The following is a 19,314-nucleotide window of genomic DNA, read 5'->3' as shown; positions in this document are numbered from 1 at the left end:
GTGGGACTGCAAAATAATAGAACCTTGGGCGGCGCCTGTGGCTCAGTCGGTAGGGCGCCGGCCCCATATACCGAGGGTGGCGGGTTCAAGCCCGGCCCCGGCCAAACTGCAACCAAAAAATAGCCGGGCGTTGTGGCGGGCGCCTGTAATCCCAGCTACTCGGGAGGCTGAGGCAAGAGAATCACTTAAGCCCAGGAGTTGGAGGTTGCTGTGAGCTGTGTGAGGCCACGGCACTCTACCGAGGGCCATAAAGTGAGACTCTGTCTCTACAAAAAAAAAAAAAATAGAACCTTTTTGGAAGGAAGTATGGAGAATCCTCAAAGAATTCAAATTAGACCTTCCATTTGATCCTGCAATCCCATTACTAGGCATCTACTCAAAAGAAAAAAAATCATTTTATCATAAGGACATTTGCATTAGACTATTTATCACAGCTGGATTTACAATTGCAAAAATGTGGAAACACCTAAAAGCCCACCAACCCAGGAGTGGATTAACAAGCTATGGTTATATGTGTACCATGGGATACTGGTCAGCCATTAAAAAGATGAAAACTTTCCATCTTTTGTATAAACCTGGGTTGAGTTGGAACACATTCTATTAGTGAAGTATCGCAAGAATGGAGAAGCAAGTATCCAATGTACTCAGTTCTAATTTGAAGTCAGTAGATGATCTAATGCATACCCTCATAAGAGAAAAACTCAAATCAGTTCAAGGTGGGGGCCAGGGGAACGAGGGATTGGGGAGAGGGGAGAAGGGAGAGGATGGGGGTTACAATGCATAACACACCTCTTGGTGTTGGACACAGTTATAAGAGGGACATTACCTAACAAATGCAGTCAATGCAAACCTAATTCTTTGTACCCTCAATGAACCTGAAACAATTAAAAAAAAAAAAAAAAGAGTAAGAGTGGGAAAAAAAGTTCTGAAATCATATTTTTTTCTTTTTTTTTCTTTTTCTTTTTATTTATTTATTTATTTATTTTTTGTAGAGACAGAGTTTCACTGTACCGCCCTCGGGTAGAGTGCTGTGGCGTCACACGGCTCACAGCAACCTCTAACTCTTGGGCTTACGCTATTCTCTTGCCTCAGCCTCCCCAGCAGCTGGGACTACAGGCGCCCGCCACAACGCCCGGCTATTTTTCTGTTGCAATTTGGCCGGGACTGGGTTTGAACCCGCCACCCTCGGCATATGGGGCCGGCGCCCTACTCACTGAGCCACAGGCGCTGCCCAAAATTTTTTTTTTTTTCCCTGCAGTTTTTGGCCGAGGCTGGGTTTGAACCTGCCACCTCCAGCATATGGAGCCAGCGCCCTACTCATTGAGCCATAGGCACTACCCCTGAAATCATATTTTAGGTTGACAGAATAAAAATAAATTCTTGTTTCTTATACAATACCTAAAAAAAAAAAGCAAAAACAAGAAAACAAACAAAAAAAGGAACTTGGGGTGAAAACAGAAAGGACAAAATAAATCATGGAGTAAAAGTTCAAACTCACCAGCAAAGTTGTCTTTTAACCTCATCAGGAAAAATTTAAAGGAATTGAAGTTGTTTTGCTTAAGTAAAGACAAAGGGAGATTCAATTATTATTGCCAATAATAAACAGTTTACATAAAGAGTGTATTATCTCTTTTTGTCTGCAGAGACTAAGCAAAAATACTTGTAGTTAAAACAAATAGATTGGGTGGCCCCTGTGGCTCAAGGAGTAGGGCGCCGGTCTCATATGCCAGAGGTGGTGAGTTCAAACCCAGCCCTGGCCCAAAACCAAAAAAAAAAAACAAAACAAATAGATTAAGAAAGAATTTTGTTTTTCTTTTTTGACACACTCTCTCTGATGTCCAAGCTAGAGTGCCATGGTGTCAGCCTAGTTTACTCCTGTCTTGAATCCTCCTGCCTCAGCCTCCTGAGTAGCTGGGAATACAGGCACCCACCACCACGCACAGCTAATTTTTCTGTTTTTAATAGAGACAAGGGTGTCATTCTTTCTCAGGATAATCTCGTTCTCTTAAGTTCAAGCAATTCTCTCCCTCTTTGGCCTCCCAGATTGCTAGGATTATAGGCACGAAGTACCATGCCTGACCAGAATATGTCTTTTTAGAATATTTAGGAATCCCTTGATAGCTTTTGAGAGGCAATATGTCAACATTGTGTAGTTCTTCTAATTTACAAACCAAGTTAATGATGGGAGGCTGGGTGGCGCCTGTGGCCCAAGGAGTAGGGCACTGGTCCCATATACTAGAGATGCTGGGGTCTAACCTGGCCTCTGGCCAAAAACTGCAAAAAATAAAACAAAAACAGGTTAATGATAATATTTGTTGGCAGGGTTAAATTAAATATTGCATGTATTTAATCAATTATGTGCTATTAAATAGTTAATGAAGAGAAAACGGGATAGTTTTGAGGTCCAGTGAAAGTCTTCTGTGCGCTTTTATTCAGTTTCTAATTACTACTCCCAGCTTTATTTATTTATTTAGTTATTTTATGGGGTTTTTTTTTTTTTTTTTTTGAGACAGAGTCTCACTATGTCATCCTTGGTAGAGCATCATGGCGTCACAGCTCACAGCAACCTCAAACTCTTGGGCTTAAGTGATTCTCTTGCCTATGGAGTAGCTGGGACTACAGGTGCCTGCCACAATGCCCGGCTATTTTTTGGTTGCAGCTGTCATTGTTGTTTAGTGGGCCCGGGCTGGATTCAAACCTGCCAGCTCAGGTGTACGTGGCTGGCGCCTTAGCCGCTTGAGCCACAGGCGCTGAGCCCTTGAAACTTAATGTTAACACAGATATTTTTTCAGATGAAGTTGAGAATCTGGATTGGAATGGTATTAGTCATAACTAATGTTTAGGTCAACTCTTTAAAATTAATTATTATTTAATAATCCTATGTTTTTGCCATGGGAGTGATTTGTACTATTTATGTTTCATATTTATTTCCTTATTAATAAGCAATGAATAAATTTGCGACAAACTTAATATACAAAAATAAAAACAAGCATCTATTATGCCAATCATGACGTGACGTAAATACTTTCTGAAGACTTGATTTTATGCTGTTACAACACTGATTGACTTAGCTTCTGTGTCTTTATGTCCTAATATACATATGCATATTGTACTTGTATGTGCATTTCTTGGAGGGCAAATAAGTTATTGTCAAACAATTAGAAAATAGAAAGGTCCTGCTAACATTTAAAAGACTGATGCTTTCGGGGCGGCACCTGTGGCTCAAGGGGTAGGGTGCCGGTCCCACATGCCGGAGGTGGTGGGTTCAAACCCAGTCTGGCCAAAAAAAAAAAAAAAAAAAAGTGATGCTTTCTGCCTCAGTCTCCTGAGGTGCTAGGACTACAGGCACATGCTACTTCACCCGGCTGCCCCTGTAGACTCGCCTGTGCCTTATGCAAGGTCAGTTCACTCAGTCCTAGGCATGGCAAAAAAAATAAATAAATAAAAACAAATAAAAGACTGATGCTTTCTAATATAGGTGCTTATGCTAGCAAAAAATCTTAAATAGTAAAAATACTTTTAAGTATCCTTTACATGATTTTACCTTAACTTTTTCCTGGCCATAAGTTGAACTTTTATATAGATGAGATGTGGTATTATCTACCAACTCTTTATAATTAACAGTAAGACTAGAGATGAATTTTTATGATCCCTCCTTCCCCATTCTTTCAGAGCTAATCAATATTTTGTTTTTTTTTGTTTTTTTTGAGACAGTCTCACTATGTCACCTTCAGTAGAGTGCCGGTAGAGAGCTGTGGCATCACAGCTCACAGCAACCTCAAACTCTTGGGCTTAAGCAATTCTTTTTTTTTTTTGTAGAGACAGAGTCTCACTGTACCGCCCTCGGGTACAGTGCCGTGGCGTCACACATCTCACAGCAACCTCTAACTCTTAGGCTTACGCCATTCTCTTGCCTCAGCCTCCCGAGCAGCTGGGACTACAAGTGCCCGCCACAACGCCCGGCTATTTTTTTCTTGCAGTTTGGCCGGAGCTGGGTTTGAACCCGCCACCCTCGGCATATGGGACCGGCGCCCTACTCACTGAGCCACAGGCGCCGCCCGGGCTTAAGCAATTCTCTTGCCTCAGCCTCCTGAGTAGCTGAGACTACAGGTGCCCGCCACAATGCCCAGCTATCTTTTGGTTGCAATTGTCATTGTTCTTTAGCAGGCCTGGGCCAGGCTCGAACCCGCCAGCCTCAGTATATGTGGCCGGCACTCTACTCACTGAGCTACGGGCGCCGAGCCCAGTATTTTGTTCTTGTGGGTATTTCCTGTTAATTGGATTAATCTGATTTATTTGTAGTCTGAATGGAGGTTGTGTTGTGGTGTCTTGGTCTTTGTCATGAATATCATTCTCTCATGTGACACAAGTTGAAAATACATTTTATTTAGGGCTGGTGTGGTGGCTCTTACCTGGATAGCCAAGGCTGGTAGATTGCCTGAGCTCACAAGTTAAAGACTAGCTTGAGTCAGAGCGAGACCCCATCTCTAAAAAATAGCCAGGCTCTGTGGGGGGCACCTGTAGTCCCAGCTACTCAAGAGGCTGAGGCGAGAGGACCGCTTGAGCCCAAGAGTTTGAGGTTTCTGTGAGCTAAGATGCTACAGGAGTCTACCACGGGCAACGTAGACTCTGTTTAAAAAAAAAAAATACGTTTTATTTAATGAAGCATTAGCTAAGCCAAATTTTTCTATATTGTAAAATGAATTACACATTGAGGCTTTTAGAATGTTCCTAATACAACTATTTCTCTTGAGTTCAAATAGATTTTCTAATATAGAAGGAAGTGGTTAGGAGTGAGGGCTTTGGAATCAGATAGATCTGAGTCCCTTTCTGATGTTTGTGATTGTAGGCAGAGCATGTACTGTTCATTAGCTTATTTACCTATAAAAAGGTGGTAATAGCCGGGCGTTGTGGCGGGCACCTGTAGTCCTAGCTACTTGGGAGGCTGAGGCAAGAGAATTGCTTAAGCCCAGGACTTGGAGGTTGCTGTGAGCTGTGTGAGGCCCCGGCACTCTACCGAGGGCCATAAAGTGAGACTCTGTCTCTACAAAAAAAAAATAAACAAATAAATAAAAATAAAAAGGTGGTAATAAATCTCTAGTTTTGCAGAGTTGTTGTAAAGATTTAAGTAAGAAAATACATGAGAAGTTCTTAACTTAGTAGCTGGCTTATAAGCATTCAGTAAATAGAGCTATAAATTTTAAAGAAGGTTGTTTTAATGTGTTTTTTTTTTTTTTTCCAGTTTTGGCCAGGGTTGGGTTTGAACCCACCACCTCTGGTATATGGGGCCAGCACCCTACTACTTTGAGCCATAGGCACCACCCTAGGTATTTTTATTTTTAAAATAAAAATAAAATCTGGGTGGCGCCTGTGGCTCAGTGAGCAGGGCGCCGGCCCCATATGCTGAGGTTGGCGGGTTCAAACCCAGCCCCGGCCAAACTGCAACAAAAAAAAAATAGCTGGGTGTTGTGGCGGGTGCCTGTAGTCCCAGCTGCTCAGGAGGCTGAGGCAAGAGAATCGCGTAAGCCCAAGAGTTAGAGGTTGCTGTGAGCCATGTGACGCCATGGCACTCTACCTGAGGGCGGTACAGTGAGACTCTGTCTCTACAAAAAAAATAAAAATAAATAAAAATAAAATAAAAATAAAATCTGAGCGGCTGTGGTTCAGTGGGTAGGGCACCAGCCCCATATACCAAAGGTGGCAGCCCCATATACCAAACCCAGCTCTAGCCAAACTGCAACAAAAAATAGCTGGGTGTTGTGGCAGGTGCCTGTAGTCCTAGCTACTCCCAGGAGTTGGAGGTTGCTGTGAGCTGTGACAACACGGCACTTTACCGAGTGTGATAAACTGAGACTCTGTCTCTTAAAAAAAAATAATAATAGGGTGGTGCCTGTGGCTCAAAGGAGTAGGGCACTGGCCCCATATGCCGGAGGTGGCAGGTTCAAACTCAGCCCTGGCCAAAAAAAATAAAAAATAAATTAAAAATAATAATAATAATAAAATATTCTTTTTCAGGTCTGTTGAACATGCGGATGGTCAAAGTGTCCTAACAGACTCACTGTGGCGGCGATACAGTGAATTTGAGTTGCTGAGAAACTACCTTTTAGTTTACTATCCACATATTGTTGTGCCACCTCTGCCAGAAAAACGGGTAAGAAAAGAAATGATGGTAGTAGTTTAGAATTATGTAGTGCTGAGATTATTCTTAGTGGTTATTTTGTTTCCTAGGCAGAATTTGTTTGGCATAAACTCTCTGCTGACAACATGGATCCAGATTTCGTGGAGAGACGACGGATTGGGTTAGAAAACTTTCTATTGAGGATTGCCTCGCATCCCATCCTGTGTAGAGATAAAATCTTCTATTTGTTTTTAACACAGGTATTTATCTTTCACTCAGTCTTTTTAAAATATTCATTTGACTTAGTTTCTTTTATAACTGTGGAATGTTTATCTTAAGGATTTTTTTTTGTTAACTTATGTGCAGTTTATTTTATTTTTTTGTCCTGATTTCACATTACTAGATCACATCATTCTTTTGGCTAACATATTATTTATACTTTTTTGGGTTTTTTGACACAGAGTCTGACTCTATTGCCCTGGGTAAAGCGTATGGCCTCATAACTCATAGCAGCCTCAAACTCCAAAACTCTTGGGCTTGAACAATCCTTTTGCCTCAGCCTCCCAAGTAGCTGAGACTGCAGGTGCCCGCCACAACTCCTGGCTAATTTTTTTATTTTAGTAGAGAACAGGGTCTCGCTGTTGCTTAGGATAATCTCAAACTCCCAGGCTCAGGCAGTCCACTTGCCTTACCTCCCACAGTGCTGGGATTACAGGTGGGAGCCACTGAGCCTGGCCCATATTTATACTTAAAAGATACTAAAGATAGTACTTTTGGGTAGCCTTAAATGAAGTCAAGATTGGTCTTCAGTTTTTTGGGGGGTTTTTTGTTTGTTTTTTTGAGACAGAGCCTCAAGTTGTTGCCCTGGGTAGAGTGCTGTGGCTTCACAGGTGACAGCAATCTCCAACTCCTGGCTTAAGCAATTCTCCTACCTCCACCTCCCAAGTAGCTGGGACTACAGGCGCCCGCCACAACGCCCGGCTATTTTTTTGGTTGCAGCCGTCATTGTTGTTTGGCAGGCCTGGGCTGGATTTGAGCCCGCCAGCTCAGGTGTATGTGCCTGGCGCCTTAGCCGCTTGAGCCACAGGTGCCAAGCCTGGTCTTCAGTTTTTTTAAACCCCAATCTATAAAATCCTAGGTCCATTTTTTAGTAATCTTTTGGATTCTGGTGTGTATGTTTAATTTTGAAAAGAAAAGAATTTTTTTTATAACCTCTCTTGCCCATCTCTCCTGAAATAAGAACTGAATAATAGGTATTTAATTTATTTAATTTGGACTATTCTTAATGGATAGTTTTGCTTTATAATAATGATTTCTAAAATTAACTTCAATTTTTAGGAAGGAAACTGGAAGGAGACTGTAAATGAAACTGGGTTTCAACTAAAGGTAAGAATATTTGTGTGAAATAATTTGCTGTGCCCCTTTCCAGTTCCCAGTATGCTGCTGTGCACTTAGTGAATACTTTGTATTTATGGAATGAATGAATATTCATTGACTTTGCTTTTTTTTATTTTTGAGACAGCCTCAAGCTGTCGCCCTGGGTAGATTGCTGTGGCATCACAGCTCACAGCAACCTCCAACTCCTGGGCTTAAGTGATTCTCTTGCCTCAGCCTTCTAGGTAGCTGGGACTACAGGCACCCACCACAATGCCAGGCTATTTTTTGATTATAGTTGTCATTGGGGTTTGGCAGGCCTGGGCTGGGTTTGAAACTGCCAGCTCTGGTGTATGTGACTGGCGCTTTAGCCGCTTGAGCTACAGGCACCAAGCCCGTTGACTTTGCATTTAATGTGATTAGTAAGATTTTTCAAAGAAACAGTGCAATTAACTTTTGGTATGGGTAATTCAAATTTTAGCTTAGTTAATAGTGAGACTGTAATTCCCTTTTAGTTAATAGTGAAACTATAACAAGCAAATGTATTAATTTAATTCTATGGGGGGAAAATTTTTGAAGCAATTATTTAAATACAAGCTGTAGATTTTTTTCTACTACTTATTATATTTTGCATCTTTTTTTCTTCTTTCTGTCCTATTGCCACTCATACCCCATCTGCCTGCAATTGCTCACTATCAGATATGAAAGACACTTCTGAAGATTCAAGCTTAGATTTGCTAAAGACATGGTGGCCAGTCTTTAGCATAGGAGTCATTTTAAAATAGTTTGCTTCATCTCTTAATGAGACAGGCTTATTTAGTTTTTGTACAACTTTTTAAATTTAGTTTTTAGAATTGGTGTTTCAGAATGAGATTGTTAACTGAAAATTGAAGAGCATGGTGGTAGTAGGATGGCCACCCTAACTCCACTCTGCTTTCCCTATCTTCCCTAAAAAAATTGCAAACATTTTAAAGTTTTCGTCTCTGGTGTAAACTGAATTGGTAAGTAGATAAATATAATATAAATTAATAAATGATTTACATGATAATGCATTGCTAAAAGTTTAATGTAATACATTTAAAGAACAAAACATCTTTACAGTAATTTATTTATTTATTTATTTTTTTTTTTTGTAGAGACAGAGTCTCACTTTATGGCCCTCGGTAGAGTGCCATGGCATCACACAGCTCACAGCAAACTCCAACTCCTGGGCTTAAGCGATTCTCTTGCCTCAGCCTCCCAAGTAGCTGGGACTACAGGTGCCCGCCACAGCGCCCAGCTATTTTTTGGTTGCAGTTCAGCCGGGGCCAGATTTGAACCCGCCACCCTCCGTATATGGGGCCGGCACCTTACCAACTGAGCCACAGGTGCTGCCCCCTTTACAGTAATTTGAAAACACCTTTTAGACTTGGCGCCTGTGGCTCAAGTGGCTAAGGCGCCAGCCACACACACCTGAGCTGGCGGGTTCCAATCCAGCCCAGGCCTGCCAAAACAACAATGATGGCTGCAACCAAAAAATAGCCGGGCATTGTGGCAGGTGCCTGTAGTCCCAGCTACTTGGGAGGCAGAGGCAAGAGAATCGCTTGAGCCCAGGAGCTGGAGGTTGCTGTGAGCTGTGATACCATAGTGCTCTACCCAGGGCGACAGCTTGAAGCTCTGTCTCAAAAAAAAAAAAAAAACCCTTCTAGAGCTTTACACATTGGTGTATAGGTATTTGAAATTCACACAAAGTGAACTGGGAAATTTTTTTTCTGCAAATAAAATATAATAAAATAAATAATTCTATCATACACTGATTCTAATTTATAAGTATTTGGGGGGAAATGAATGTAAAAATGTTAAATTTTTTCAGCTATAATTCATTACTGTATGGCACACAAAGGGAATGGTGGAATTTTAGTTTAGGGTTAGATTTGAAATAACTTGAAACTCTAAAAAATGATTTGATAGGATAGTCTGAGAAATAGTTGAAGGTATATTAGCAAATAATCAGGAAAAGATAAAAGTAAAATATAGACCAGGCTCAGTGGCTCATACCTGTAATCTAGCACTCTGGGAGGCCCAGGTGGGTGGATTGCCTGAGCTCACAGGTTCAAGACCAGCTTGAGCAAGAGCGAGACCCCATCTCTAAAAATAGCTGGGTGTTGTGGCGGGCACTTCTTGTCCCAACTACTCTGGGAGGCTGAAGCAAGAGAATCACTTCACCCCAGGAGTTTGAGATTGCTGTGAGCTTTAACACCACAGCACTCTACCAAGGGTTACAAAGTGAGATTCTGTCTAAAATATATATATAATTGTTCTGGCAAATTCTATTTATATAATAGAAAATGAAAACTTTTTAGTTATTGATTGAGTCATTAGTCACTAGTTATCAGTTATTTGTACTTGAACACAGTTTTTGGCGAAAACTTTGGTGAGACCTTGAGAAATGTTTAAGTTTCTGCATCATTATAGAGTGCTGTTTACAGAGTGCCTTCAATCTTACACGTAGGTAGTGTCGAAGTATTTAGATAATGAGGTTTTGTATTGGGTAACCTTATGGTGAAAACTTTGGGTTTCACTTTTGTAAAAGTAAATTTGAAAGATAATACTTAATATACATTATTAATAGTTCAAAACATAAGACTGTAATGAAGTAGACCAGGAATAAAATTGAATGGAGAGAATGCAGAAACCCGTATGTCTCTCTGTATTTCTTATTTTGTTGTGGCTGTTTCTTGTTTTAAGTCCGTCCTTCCATCAAGGAAATGGAACCTTTTTGGAGAAATTTACATACACATGTACACTTACATATACATACAAACATGAGGTTGTCCACACAATACACCATATGTATATGTGTATATATATGTATAGGATTACATTTCACTTACTTGAGGTCTGTATTTGGGAGTTACAACTAACCTAAGCACAGTTGAAAGTTGAGATTTAAGCAGAACTGACTTCAGAGATGTTCAAATGAATGTAACCTGGTTCACTGCTATACTTACAGAAATACTTTGGTCTTCTCACATAAGACCCACTGAGTTTTATTACAGTTATTCCAACTAACTTGACTCTTTTTTCTAGTTTACAACATATTTTCGCAGAAAATTGTAAAGATCCAAATGTGAGTACTGCTGGAGGCAGGCACACGATGGCAGTAGTGACAATTGACCGCTAAGCCTGATGTCAATGGTATGAGACATGTTGCAGTAGAGATGCATTTGGCTGAATGCCAAATCCACACACACCTATGTAGCCCTAGAGCTTCACTGTATTACAGATGGGTTCGTTATTGATTGTTTACAGTAGTTACCTGTAGGCCTCAGAGAGAGTGGGACTGTGCTTGTTGTATGTGGTCGGTGGACTGTATGCTTCTCAGTCCTCGCCATTGTTTGTTCAGAATACTGAATTCATTCCAAATGCACTGATTCCCATTTGTCTGAAACTTGACAAATATTGCTCTGAAGTGGTAGAGAAAGGTACTTTTAGAAACATAACTTTAGAGTGTCAAAAATGGTAAAAAAAATAAATAAATAAAACAACCCCCCTGAATCTAAAGTGGTAAGTTTCTTATCTGAACATTATCATCATACAAAATATGTGCTAAACACTGTGTAATTATACTGTGTTTTATTTTAGTGAATATCACCACAGTACTTTTGAGGTTAGTCAATATTCTCATATTTTTATTATTTTTTTTCAATATTCTCATTTTTTTAGATGGAGGAACACTAGAAAGTGACTTATCCAAGGTCACATACTTAGAATTGATGGAGGCTGAATCCAAGTCTAGACCTGTCTTAACTCAAAGCCTTTCCTAATGACCATCTCATATTACCTCTGTTTTTGCCTTTTTTTTTTTTGTGGTTTTTGGCCAAGGCTGGGTTTGAACCCACCACCTCCAGCATATGGGACTCGCGCCCTATCCCTTTGAGCCACAGGCGCCGCCCCTGTTTTTGCCTTTTAATTATGTAATTAATATAGGCAAAGATGATTGGTAAAGGAAGTGTTGAAAGTTATATTTCTACGAAAATGAGATGATTCTGAATCAAATCAGATTTTTGTTTTTGGAGATAGGTTCTCACTATGTTGCCTAGGCTGGACTCAAACTGCTAGGCTCAAATGATCCTCCCTTCTCACCCTCCCAAGTAGTTATAGATGTATATTTCTGTGCCCAGCTGAAATATTCATATTTCATATTTTTTTTTGGTGGGTTTTTGGCCAGGGCTGGGTTTGAACCTGCCACCTACGGCATATGGGACCGGCGCCCTACTCCTTGAGCCACAGGCGCTGCCCCATATTTCATATTTTTTAAGGATATTTACCTTAGATCTTAGATTATCATCCTCAAATTGAAATGTTGTGAGCTTACTTTAATTTTCTTTTGCTCAGGCACATTTAACTTAATCTTTAATTTTGGCCTACCTGATTAAGATTTTCCTAAATCTTTTTAGAGTGATTATTCCACCAAGCAAGATAATTCTAAATTTAGTTTCTCTTTATCAGTGTTCTATTTAACGAAGCACGAACAACCAGTTTATTAATTATTGCTTGTTATGGGCATTTTTCTTTTTTTGGAATATTTATTTATATAAATACTCAAATTACTTCAGTGAAAGGAGAGCAAAGGGTTTGTCCTAGAGTAATGAATTTATAAGCTGGTTGCTTTAGTATAAGGTAATATTTTAACTTACTTAACTCAGTCATGAACATAAGCATCATTCCAAATACCCAAACCTTAAATGAATTTAGGCTGGTTCAGAAGAATCTGGGACCCTGTCTGTTCTGTGGAGCAGGGACTGCCAGAGCCAAGGTCTGTGCCTCTAGTATCTCCTCATCACTTTAACCGCACAGGAACTCCGAGAGAAGCAACGTGGAGATTCCAAATGCTGGGTCTCTACAGAGTATGAGGTGTTCTTCTCTGAGTGTTACGGACACAGTAGTGAATGACTTGGAAATATTCCTAAATTCTGTGTTTTATGGAGCTTGTATTTTAGTGGTTAGAGAAATTAAATTAGCATCTAAATAAAAAAATAATATACTTTAAAACAATGATAAATGGTATAAAAGAAAGCAGCATCATTGTTAAGGAGTATGATAGCAGAGATTGTTTTTCAGAGGTTACTTTGAGTTGGATGGCCATTAAGTTTATTGTCTAAATAGGAGCTATTTTGAGAAGAGAAAAGGGCATAATTAATAATAAGACTAGGACAAAAGTCATAACCAGGACTGAGCCGGTCAAACCAGGCCACATGGTCACTCTCCCTGGAAGAGCTAATATTTGAGCTCAGACACGAAAGATAAGAAACCTGCCGTGGAGTCACCATAAATGGGCCAAGAAAGAGAAACGTTCCTTGAACGAGAGGCCCACAACAAAGAAAATAAAAGCATTGCCATAGTGGCCTTCGTGCAGCTCCAGGTGCCACCATTTGCATTGTATTTTTATATAGTTCTTATATTCTTAATGGACAACCAAGAATCAAGTGAACAAAATGATTTCAAATAATGCTGTTTTATTTATTTATTTTTTTTTTGTAGAGACAGTCTCACTTTATTGCCCTTGGTAGAGTGCCATGGCCTCACACAGCTCACAGCAACCTCCAACTCCTGGGCTTAGGCGATTCTCTTGCCTCAGCCTCCCAAGTAGCTGGGATTACAGGCGCCCGCCACAACGCCCGGCTATTTTTTTGTTGCAGTTTGGCCGGGGCCGGGTTTGAACCCACCACCCTCAGCATATGGGGCCGGCGCCCTACCCGCTGAGCCACAGGCGCCGCCCCAAATAATGCTGTTTTAAAAGAAATCAGATATGGTACTATGAAACAATGATGGATTAGGGGGCATCTTTAGATACTGAGTGGGGAATCTGATCAGGTGGATGGTAACAGATTTGGAACCGTTCAGGTAGGTTGTCAGAGATCTAGCTTGTGGGAATAGTTTCTGGTTTGGTGGCCTTTTAGGCAGCTTCCCTTTTATGGAATCCTGTGAGTTGGGTGGGGTGATGGATCTGAACTGACAGAATGTTTGGTAAGCTAAGATTAGGATGGTGAACTTTCACATTTGATGACTTATAAATCGGTAAATTGAAGGTGTTAAAAGTAAAAGTGAAGTTGGTGACATTAAAAAAGCATGAGATTTGGCCGGGTGCTGTAATACTAGCAGTCTGGGAGGCCCAGACAGGTGGACCAGCCTGAGTAAGAGCAAGACCCCATCTCTAAAAAAAAAATCCAAAGCGAACAAACTAACCAGTCATTGTGGTGGGTGCCTGTAGTCCTGGCTACTGGGGAGGCCGAGGCAAGTGGATCATTTGAGCCCAAGAGTTTGAGGTTGCTGTGAGCTATGGCCATGGCACTCTACTGACTGTGACAAAGTGAGACTCTGTCTCCAAAAGAAAAAAAAGCATGACATTCAAGAAAAGATACAGGTTCAACACCTGTAGCACAGTGGTTACAGCACCAGCCATATACATCGAGGCTGGTGGGTTTAAACCTACCCGGGCCAGCTAAACAGCAGTGAAAACTGCAACCAAAAAATAGCTGGGCATTGTGGCGGACACCTATAGTCCTAGCTACTTGGGAGGCTGAGGCAGGAAAATGGCTTAAACCCAAGAGTTGGAGGTTGCAGTGAGCTGTGACACCACGGCACTCTACCGAGGGCAACATAGTGAGACTCTGTCTCAAAAAAAAAAAAGAAAAGAAAATATACAGTAAAAGTTCTCTTCTTAGAGTTTTAATGTAATTTTATCCTCATTTAAATAAGCACATTTGTGGCCAGGCTCAGTGGTTCACACCTGTAATCCTAGCACTCTGCGAGCCCAAGGTAGGAGGATTGTTTGAGATCAGGAGTTCAAGACCATCCAGAAAAGAGTGAGAACCCTTCTCTACAAAAAATAGAAAAATTAGCTGGGTGTAGTGCATGCACTGCTAGTCCCAGCCATTAAGGAGGCTAAGGCAGGATGACTGCTTGAGCTCAGGAATTCGAGGTTGCAGTGAACTGTGATGATGCCACTGTACCATAGCCCAGGTACAGAACAAGGCTGTCTCAAAAAAAAAAAAAAAAAAAGTACATTTAAAAAGAAGCATATTTACATGTAATTGAAGTCATTAACATGAGATCTTTTGGTGCTTAGTGATTTTTAATATATGCCTTAAATCCATAGCTGCTTTTATTATGTAAGGACTTGAACATGTATTAGCTCATTTGTCCTTGAGATGTAAGAAAGGTCAAGAGTTGGTGAAATGATGATTTTAGAAATGAGATAATTCCCTAAAATCAGTGATAAATTAAGTTTTTATAGATATTTTTTAGTTAGCTCTTTGAATCTCTCTTGGTCTGTATTTCTAGGAGGCTGAGTTTGTAAAACAGCATTTGTTGCTAAAACACGTTTGTTTTCATTTTCTTTAGGCAAATAATCTGGGAAGCCCTAGTTATATTTTTGTTTTGTTTTGTTAACTTAAAGTCTTTGTAATTACAGGTCAGAAACTAGAATAATGTAAAATTTTCAAGTTTATTGAGATTTTGTGAGCCAAACTGCATTTTTGAAGTTGACTCCTGATTAAGCTACCTTTGTGAGCCCTGTAGTTCTTGTACCATGGTTAGAAATGTAACCATGTTGTCTTTTTTTCTGGTTGTTCAATGAGAATTTAGCCTAGGATATGTTAAGTGTATATTTCATGAGATTATTATTTATTTAGTATTTATTCTTCTGTCCCTCCTTTGAAAGCAGTTATCTAGGCATAAGTAAAGATAGTTAAAATGTTCTGTTGTCTTGTAATATTTTCTGTTAAGTAGAAATAATAGATGTCACCTTGTTTGTTTTATTTAGTCCAGTATTACTTTAGTACATGGATTTCCATATTTTTTCCCCTAAAATAAGGATTATGGAAATGAGAAAAACCAACATATGTTTGTTTGAGACTCCATCTGAGAACTACCCTCAGTAGTGCACAGTCCCTAAAGCAGTAGTTTATTTAGTTTATAAATAGACCATTGCTATTCTTGGCTCAGAGAAAAGGTAAACTACTTTTTTCAGTGATGTATTCTGAATTTTAATAACGTTGACCTATATGCCTATTAGTGTATTGGTTGGTATTTATAGTTGTTTTACTTTGGTATCATTAAATGCCATGTATTCAGTCTAATTTATAACATGTTTTTGTGGTGATTTAAAAAATAACTACTAAGCTGTTTTTTAGGCATGTTTAATGTATTTACAATTAATTGAAAGAAAACTGTACTTGATCATTGTAATTCTATAGGGAAAGTAAAACTGTTTGAATTTTTACCCTGAAATGTAATTGTATTAAGTGAACAAATTATTTTTTCCAGGCAGACTCCAGGTTAAAAGCGCTTAATGCAACATTCAGAGTGAAAAACCCAGACAAGTAAGGTTTTGTTTTAATAAAAGTTACAATGTTGTTTTGAATGGTGCCTATCAATCTATTTAATTTTTCATTTCTGAATGTATGCACTTTATTTGCTAAATAATTAAAATAGTAATTCATATTTAGTGAAATCCTTTTAAAGTTTAAAACTGATCTTGAAATTTGGCAACTTAATTGGATTTAAAGTTGTAAATAACTGAAGTTTTAGAAATTTAAACCACTTCAAGGAGGATTTATTAAATGATATTGAAAATATCATAAATGAGAAAAGAAATTTTAATTTTATGTAAGTTTTCCTTATGTGATTTTGCTTGTCAACTGTGTGCAGAGCTTAAGATAATTATGTATTATATATTTAATAACAAATTGTCTGCTTTGTATACCAAGAAAACTTCATAGATGAATGCATACTAGCATAATAATTTCGCAGAAAGGTATTTATATGGCAGATAACTTGATTTTATTAATGTCAGCTGTTGTTTGTGAGAGTATTTCTGTATCAAAGGAAACCAGCGTATTCAGAAATGAATCCCTAAATTTGGTGAATAATTCAGGCTCTTCATCATAGGAACATTTACCTGGCAATTTGGTTTACCTAGAAGAGTTTGTTTCAGCTAGATAAATGCTTAAGCAAAGAAGCTTTTTGTTCTGGGAAACCAATTTTATGAGGTCTGTTAGAATTTTTCTAGTGAGTCCTTTAGCATTAATTCTCATGAAAGGCCTAGTTTGCATATTTTGATGACCTATTATGCTGAATTTATAAATGATAACATGACAGTAATGCTTCTTGTTATAAATTTTGAATATAAAATATAAATGAACATTTTTAAGTTTTGGTTATTAGGAAGTTGTAATGGTAACCATTAAGGTTTTTAATTTTTTTGTTTCCAATAGACTTTATTTTTTAGAGTAATCCGAGGGTTAGCATTTTAGCAAAATAGAGCAAAACGTCCAAAAGCACAGCATTCCTATATGCCCTGTTCTCCCCCAGCACCGCCCCACAGCCTTCCCCACTATCAACATCCCACACCAGAGTGCTGTATTTGTTACATTGGATAAACCCCCATCCATGCTGCATTATTCCCCAAACTCCATTGTTTACATAAGGGTTCACTCTTGATGGTTTGGACAAACAGATATGACGTGTATGTATCATTATAGTGTCATATAGGATAGTTTTACTGTCCTAAAAATGCTCTGTGCTACACCTGCTCATCCCTTATCCCTCTGTCCAACCCCTGGCAACCACTAATCTTTTTATTGTGTTCATAATTTTCTTCCTTTTCAGAATTTCATATCATGCACTATATATATAGCTTTTCAGATTAGCCTCTTTCACTTAATATAAATAAAGGGTTCTATTGAGGTTTTTTAAAGTGTTATTATAGTATGCATGATCAGTAAGAGGTATTCTCTAGCTTAAGAACTAAACTTGTAATTACCCTCACCAAGAAAACCTTTCTAAAGTTAATTTCATGGGCTTGGTGGTTGTACGTTTATTAGAGAATCATGTAACTGGTATTCTTATTAATACTATAATGTTAACATTTGTCAGTATTTTTTATTGATTTTTTTTTTTTTTATTGTTGGGGATTCATTGAGGGTACAAAGAACCAGGTTACATTGATGGCATTTGTTAGGTAAAGTCCCTCTTATAATTATGTCCTGCCCCTAAAAGGTGTGTCACACACCGTAACCCTCCATGCCCCTCCCTCCTTCCCTCTCTCTGCTCTTCCCTTCACCCACCGTGTACTAGATCATTAATTGTCCTCATATCAGAATTGAGTAAATCAGATTCTGTATGTCACCTTCAGTAGAGTGCCTTGGCATCACAGCTCACAGCAACCTCCAACTCCTAGGCTTAAGTGATTCTCTTGCATCAGCCTCCTGAGTAGCTGGGACTACAGGTACCCACCACAGTGCCTGGCTATTTTTTGGTTGCAGTTGTCATTGTTGTTCAGCAGGCCCAGGCCGGGCTTGGACCCGCCAGCTTCGGTATATGTGGCGGGCACCCTACTCATTTAGCTACGGGCACCGAGCCTGCTTCTCCATTCTTGTGATGCTTACTAAGAATAATGTGTTCCAGTTTCATCCAGGTTAATACTGAGTTTTTTTGTTGTTGTTGTTTGTTTTTTTGTTGTTGTTGAGACAGGGTCCCACCCTATGCCCCTGAGCAGAGTGCAGTGGGCGTGGTAGCTCACCACAACCTCAGACTCGGGCTGTGGGCACCCCACTGCCTCAGCCTCTGGAAGCCGCTGGGATTACAGGCGCTCGCCGCAGCACCTGGCTGGGTTTTTCCATTTTTTTCATGAGTCAGGGTCTCACTGTCGCTCAGGCGAGTCTCGAACTCCTGAGCTTAAGCGATTCTCCCTCCTCAGCCTCCCACAGTGCTGGGATTACAGGCGTGAGCCACTGCGCCCGGCAATACTGGGTATTTTTTAACTTAATGAAATACATCTTATCAATTGAATTTTTTTTCCCTTTTCTGACCTACCCAGGTTTTATGAATTGCTAAACTTCATTTACTGTTGTATATAGAATTTTAAATGTGATATGACTAATAACATTTAAAGTGTACAATTAGTAACAGAATTTGCTTGCCTAGAACTCTAGATGAGAGAATTGTGTATGTTGTTCATTGTTATAACAGAGTCTACATTTCTAATATGTAGAATCTCTGTTCTCAGTCTAGCTGGCCCAGTAGATTATTATTCATACCATTATTCAACTAATTTACATTACTAAATAGTTTAATTCTGTCATTTCCTGAAATCCAGAAAATCAGAAAGCTTGTTTCAGAGGGATTACCAAAATGATTCTTCTGTACTTCATTTATTCATGTTTATCTTTCCTCAAATTAGACTATTCAGAGTGATGATCAGGAGGACCTGGAATCTTCTGCTTTTATCTGGCCTTAGGTGCTCTGTAAATGCTTTTTATATTGCATTATTAGTAATTACATATTTTTCTTGATACTTAGATGTGCATTTCCCAACAAAGATATTTCCCTATATAACCACAGATTCGGAGACTTGCCTAATCATATTCAGAAAATTTAACATGGATAGAATTCTTTAATGTATGGCAGTTGTCCCGGTAACGTCCCTGGATCTTTTTTCACCCTGTACAGTATCTAGTTCGAAAACATGGGTTGTATTTGGTTGCCATGTTGCTTTAGGCTTTTAAAATCTAGAACAGTTCCTCTGTCTTTCCTCATCATTTATAACCTTGATATTTTTAAAGCAGTCCAGTTACTTTATAAAATATCCCTAAGTTTTGTTTTGATGTTTCTTCATGATTAAGTTGAAGCTCTGCATTTTTGGCTCAAGTAGAACAGAAGTGACCTCACGTCCTTCCCTGAGTGTCACATCTGGAAGGACAGCACGCGTTCCGCTTTACCTTGTCATTGATACAGTTTCATCACTTTACTAAAGTGTTTTCCATTTTATCCACTGC

The 19,314-nt window shown here is 39.3% G+C and overlaps 1 protein-coding gene across 1 annotated transcript in view; it reads left to right on the top strand.

The window, feature by feature from the left end:
* Window positions 1-19,314, top strand: part of SNX4 (sorting nexin 4) — an 89,467-nt gene that overhangs the window by 18,440 nt on the left and 51,713 nt on the right. The window contains exons 3-6 of the mRNA XM_053564503.1: window positions 6,016-6,151; window positions 6,229-6,378; window positions 7,457-7,504; window positions 15,803-15,858. Coding sequence (XP_053420478.1) covers window positions 6,016-6,151; window positions 6,229-6,378; window positions 7,457-7,504; window positions 15,803-15,858 — 390 coding nt within the window. The remainder of the gene's footprint in view (window positions 1-6,015; window positions 6,152-6,228; window positions 6,379-7,456; window positions 7,505-15,802; window positions 15,859-19,314) is intronic.

The sequence above is a fragment of the Nycticebus coucang genome, chromosome 16, assembly GCF_027406575.1.
Source record: "Nycticebus coucang isolate mNycCou1 chromosome 16, mNycCou1.pri, whole genome shotgun sequence".
Taxonomy (NCBI): Eukaryota; Metazoa; Chordata; class Mammalia; order Primates; family Lorisidae; genus Nycticebus; species Nycticebus coucang.
Note: the sequence above shows the minus strand (reverse complement) of the source record. Positions and strands in the feature narration are given on the sequence as shown.